At 43.3% G+C, this 5,444-nt stretch overlaps 1 protein-coding gene across 1 annotated transcript; it reads right to left on the bottom strand.

Annotated features, from left to right (window-relative positions):
* Positions 1-1,788: 1,788 nt before the first annotated feature.
* IL36B (interleukin 36 beta) lies at positions 1,789-5,207 on the bottom strand. The gene is made up of 3 exons (XM_036872445.1): positions 5,144-5,207; positions 2,759-2,898; positions 1,789-1,968 (listed from the first exon to the last, which is right to left on the bottom strand). Exons 1-3 carry the CDS (start codon positions 5,205-5,207, stop codon positions 1,789-1,791), a joined length of 384 nt encoding a protein of 127 aa, XP_036728340.1.
* Between the last annotated feature and the right edge of the window lie 237 nt (positions 5,208-5,444).

Below are 5,444 nucleotides of genomic sequence, written 5' to 3'. Positions count from 1 at the left end.
AACTAGTGTTTTCTTGCCTCAAGGTCACATTAGATTATAAACAAAATTAAAGTTCTCAACCTAAGTGAGAGTCAAAAATTCTCAGTTGCAAGCTCACAGAGCCTATGAAATTTTCTCTTCCAAAGAATAAAAGAAACTGGAGATGAAGAAAGGGAAAAGCAAATATAGACACTGACCCAAATTGGAAAGGATGAGTGGGAGGGAGTAGGAATCTGAAATAGACTTGTATTTGGGGGTTCAGGTTGCTGAATGGAAGAGATTCAGGAGAAAGGCTATCCTTGAGCCTCACAGGTATAACCCCCTCTCTGCCAGTCTGTGGATAACTCACCAGTCAACAGCCCTGGATCTGAGTAAGGCCACCTTAACTTGAGCTTAAGAAAGCAACAACAGCATCAACATCTTGAATATTAGAGTATTTCAAAGGCTGGAGGAAAAAGTCATAGAAACCAGTGTTTCAGAGACCGGAACAAGGGAAATAACACTGCTACAGCTCTCTTTTTCCATCTGTCGTGAGGGCATGTGAGCTCAAGGTCCTTCTATTCTGCCATTTTGTCCCTCCTCTCTTTCTCCATCTGTCTATCTTGGAATGATGAGAAGTGATCCCAGGGAACAAGAGTGGGGGCTGGGGAAATTGAAGCAGGAAAATGAAGGAAGCCAATGCAAGGAGGTGTTCCTGAGCTCAGCACTCCTGTGGGCCACTGTGACTCAATCCTGCTGGGACCCTCTGAGGAACCATGTGGAATGCATCTCAGAATTGTCCACTTCAGTGATGGAAGAGAGCAGCATTTCCCTACCCGCTCCCATCCCCCATTGGTGAAGGATTCCCAGCCATTGCAAATCCCGATACACCTGCTCGTCATGTGGATAGAAGGGCAAGGTTTCCTGAAGGAAGAGAGCCTGACATGCTCACATTCATGTTCAGAACATTGCAGTTACTTGCAATTTACACGTCACTGGTTAAGTGAATACATAAATTATACCACAGGCTTTAACTAAAGTAATCCTCACAAAATGGACAACTGGCTTAAAAGCATCTCAATAAAGAAACTGTTGATTGAAAGTTCTACTAGAGTCTAGAAAACATGAATAATAGCAAGAATATATCATAGCTGATGCCTGAAAAAAATGTAAACCACTATTAGTGATTCTTTGAAATACAGACTGATTTACATTTACTATGGTTAACAATTAATCTTAACCAGAGTATATACTGTGTGTCAGATTATTAACTAATGATATTATGAGTTTATCGTGATTATCAAGACATGTAAAATTTTTACTTCACATTCATCTTACCCTTTAGATTCCTCTTTTGGAGTGCATAATATTTATAATAAACATGCATAGAATTAATAATTAATATTCTTTTATTGATAGGGTTGTATGAACTAAACTGTTTGGAATTCACATCTCTAGGCTATGGCTTGGCAGAAGGAATAGGAAGAGAGGCTACAAGAAGCATTTGGGATGTTGACTTAAGTGGACTTAACTAGGTGGATGGTGGGACAAGATCAAGAAAGAATAAAAAGTGACTCGTAGGTTCACCCTGGAATGATGCTCAAGTAGGGGGGGACATGGTATATCTTAAGGCTATCTAGAGGGTGTCCAGAGGATGAGATGGTTTTGGAGTGATGAGAATGAGGTAGGCTACGGGTGGGCATCAGTGCATGGTGGTCTCTTAAGATGACCCACTGTGTTTTCAAACAGAAGAATCTCTGACTGCTTGATCCAGCCACCTAGAGCCCAGGCTGGATTTCGTTTTCATCCTCTAAGTAGAAGTCAGTGCTTTCAGTTTTGCCCCTCTCCTTGGTGAGAGTGACGGGCTGCCCCCCCCATGGAGGAGGTAGCTATGAACCAGCCTGGGCAGGAGACTGACTGAAAGACAAAAGCGGAGCCCTCCTTGCTGCGGAAAAAGAGAAAGGGCTCCTGCCCTTTGACGTTCCCATATAGGTTCATGATATTTTCCTCCTGGGGGTAGGAAAGAGGCTTGTTGGAAAGGATTGCTGGGAGGAGGAAGCTAAACTAACTCAGCCTGGGAGAGTCTCATTTCCCCAAAGGGAGGGACAGAGGCCAGGGACACAGGCAGATGAAAGGAGAACACCAGCTTTAAAAATAGGCAACCCACTGGTTCCCAGTAGCTTGGCCTCACCCCAGGATCCCATCACACAAGGTGTTTCTGATTCCTTAAGGCAGCATGTCTTCCTGAGAACGGGGGCAGGGAATTGTAAGTCTCTTTCATGGATGCACCCATCTGATGGTTCAGGCCAGTCTCACGAGATTCCCAACCTCCAAGTGGGTTTATACATTACAGCTTCCATCATAAGCAGAGAATTCACTTCAAAACTACAAATCTTACTTTCAGTACGGGGACCATAAGTATGTCATCCGCAAAATCTGATTAACAATCTCCCCTCTTGTCTCCACTGCCTTTGCTTAAAAGGAAGCATCCCAGCACCTAAGAGAATTTCTGGGAGGCAGTTAAAGAAGACTGAGAATGGAGAAACCACCATTCTTTGGCCTTTCTGAAACATTTTCATGGGTGTATTCTCTGGCTGGCAGGGGATACTCTGACATTAAAAAGAGTGTTACACCCATTCCAAAGGTCGCTTGTATTGATTTGGGAATCAGCCAGGTCAGCTGTCCTTCTTTACACTGAATATCCAGGATTGCAAACCTGTTACTTTTATTCAGTAACATATTAAATGAGATTGAAAGTTCATCTCATTGCACTTCTCTCATTAGCTGTAAAGCCACTCACCTTAAGCTGCAAAGTAGGCTGGCCCTGGATTTCTGTGCAGCAGAGACGGAGACTTTGTTCCTTGATTCTCAGGTAATATGGAGTACCTTTTCCTGTACTGTAGAAGTCCGTGTCTGTACATGCTATTAAGGAAAGAGCGAGTGGAAACAGGGAAAATGGAAACAGGTGTCAGGCCCCAAGCAGTGGAAAGGCCAGTCCTTCTGATGTGACACTCACTTACCCCCCCAGCCAGGGTATGCTAAGCAGCCAGGAGCCCCGCCACAGAAGGGTCCTCCAACTAGCCATGTGTCAGAGACCCTTCATTGTTGTCTGAAACCCATTTCCTTTTTCTTCCTTAATATCACAACTCCAGCTGTCACCAGGGTACATTACTTCCCCAAAATAAAAACAAATTTCCCACCACACTTACAGCTAACTTTGACCATATGCTTAAGTTGTAGCCCATGAGATAGGAGTGGAAGTGTTGTATGAGATTTCTAAGAATGTCCTTTAAAAGTAGTTAGGAGAGACATCGTCATTATTGCCACGGAAAATGAGACTAAACCATGTAAGCAGAGAAATGACCAGAACCACAGTAAAAGGCAACACCTGCTTTGGGGAATGTGGCCAAGGCCTGGGACAGTAGAAGACAGACCAAACTGAGAAATAGGAACCACGAAAAACCTCTCTGCTGAGGTGAAGTTCAAACCAAGACCTTAAAGCTAAGAGGAAGGTAGTATATGAAGAAATGGGAATCCGGTGGTGGAGGGGGTTGGATGACAGTGTTGACAGGGAAAAGAAATGTAAAGATGCTTACGTGGAAAAGAGCTTGATAAGTTCAAGTCTCCAAAAGAAGACTGCTGTGCCTGAGATCTCCCCACTGCTCCCTTTCCCCCACCTCCCACCCCTAAAACACAAATAGATGGGAAGGATATTCTTCAATTAACATAGTAAGAAAGTCACTCTTGATGCTTTGTGATGGCTGGGTAGGAGGCTACACAAGTGAAGTGGGAGGGAGGGCAGTGAGGAAGTGATACAGTGATCAAGGTGAAAGATGATATTATCTCATAAATAGGCATATTTTGCGCATAGACTCATCAGTGTCTGCTGATGGATTAAATGGAAATTGAGGAAAAGGAGGAATAAAGATGTCTCCTGTATTTCTGGCTCCAGACTGGGTCCATGAACAGTTTGTGGAGTCAGATCCACAGTTCCACTTGGGATAGATGTAGTTAGAGATGTCTGAGAGGACATCAAAAGGACATGGGTAGGATTTTCAGAGGCGACGTCTGGGTTGGAAGCATGAATGCCAGAATGTAGAGGTAAAACATCAATCCAAGAGACCAGCTCTCAATCCCTTTAGAGGGGTGGTAGGATGATTGTAGGCTGAGGTCTGAAAATCTCCAACACTTGGAGATTTTATAGAGAAAATGGAGTCAGAAAGGAGAATGCAAAAGAGGAGCCAGTGAACCACAGAGAATGTTCTTACCAAAGGAGAAGATGGAGAGTGTTCAAGAAAGAAAGAGTTATCAATTATGCTGACTGCTGCTGAGGAACCAGATATGAGGACAGAGAAGTGGGTCTGGTGGCCTTGGAAAGAGAAGCTGGAGAGGAGTGGGCAAAGAACAGTTCAGAAGTTCTATTGTTTGATGTAAGCGTGAACAAGAGGGGAAATGGAGACAAGTTGTATAACCAACTCTTCCATGACTATGATTTTATGTAGAGCAGTATATAGATTGCCACATAGGAAAATAGAATGGTTGTAGAAATGAAATGTGCAAATCCAGAGGAGGTTTTTAGTATTAAGCTTGGAAATGTTATATTAGAGCATGTCTATCAGCAATAGAAAGAATCCAGTAGACAGACAAAGATGGGATATGCCAGGAAGAGAGGAATTAAATCAAACATTGAAGGAACAAACAAGAGAGGAAAGAAGCTGATTTGGATTAACTTTTTTTCATCTTTATTGAGGTATAATTGACATGTGATGGAGTGATGGGAGGAAGGAATATTCCCCCATTATTAGAAGAAAGGACAGCAAACTAGAAAAGTGTAGGTATGATAATGGAAAGATTAAGGAGTTTAAATCTGAGGACAGAGTTTGCAACGGTTAGAAGAGAGAAACTCCAAGGAGAAGGCCAGCTACTAATTGAATGAATAATCCCTTCTTAACTAAGGACATTTTCTTTTGGTAAGGAGAGCTGCCACTCCATCACACCCTCATTTCTGGGTACGGGTTTCCTTTATGTGAGGGAACCATCTTGCCCTTTCTTGCCATTCTTGGGGACACTGAGCTGGTCCCCAGTTCCCAGAAGCTGGTTTCCAGGCTCACACAAGCTCAGCCCCATCCCCAGTGGAGCTGATGTCCCTTTAAGAGGCAACGCAGTGGCTTTGATTGTCACTCACCAGGTTCCACATTGCTGCCAAAAGGAACTGCTATTAACCAGTTTCCTTTTAGGACCCACACCATCTGCTGAGAATCAAGAATAAGATGGTAACTCGGAAGTGATTGTACTGCCAGATGACAGAAAAGCACAAAATACACATGAGGTTATTATAAACTTCAGGACTCCTATTGCATCCTGGTAATAAAGGCTTTTGAATTCCTAGGGGGAGATTTACTGCTCTGACAAAGAGTAACTATAGGAGAAAGGGAAGGAAAATAAGGCAGGGGCTGGTTTGTGAATGAAAGCATCTGAAAGGAGCT

The sequence above is a fragment of the Balaenoptera musculus genome, chromosome 13 (assembly GCF_009873245.2).
Source record: "Balaenoptera musculus isolate JJ_BM4_2016_0621 chromosome 13, mBalMus1.pri.v3, whole genome shotgun sequence".
NCBI lineage: Eukaryota > Metazoa > Chordata > Mammalia > Artiodactyla > Balaenopteridae > Balaenoptera > Balaenoptera musculus.
The sequence above is the reverse complement of the archived record's forward strand: the minus strand, read 5'-3'. Positions and strand labels throughout refer to the sequence as shown.

What these genes read in the sequence shown, in the direction of transcription:
- IL36B (XM_036872445.1), bottom strand. Translation starts at nt 5,207, where the DNA reads ATGGTGTGGGTCCTAAAAGGAAACTGGTTAATAGCAGTTCCTTTTGGC. An exon ending in TGGCAGCAATGTGGAACCTG is followed by an intron (nt 2,899 to 5,143) that starts GTGAGTGACAAT and finishes CCCTGTTTCCAC; the next exon opens with TCGCTCTTTCCTTAATAGCA. An exon ending in AGCCTACTTTGCAGCTTAAG is followed by an intron (nt 1,969 to 2,758) that starts GTGAGTGGCTTT and finishes TCCTACCCCCAG; the next exon opens with GAGGAAAATATCATGAACCT.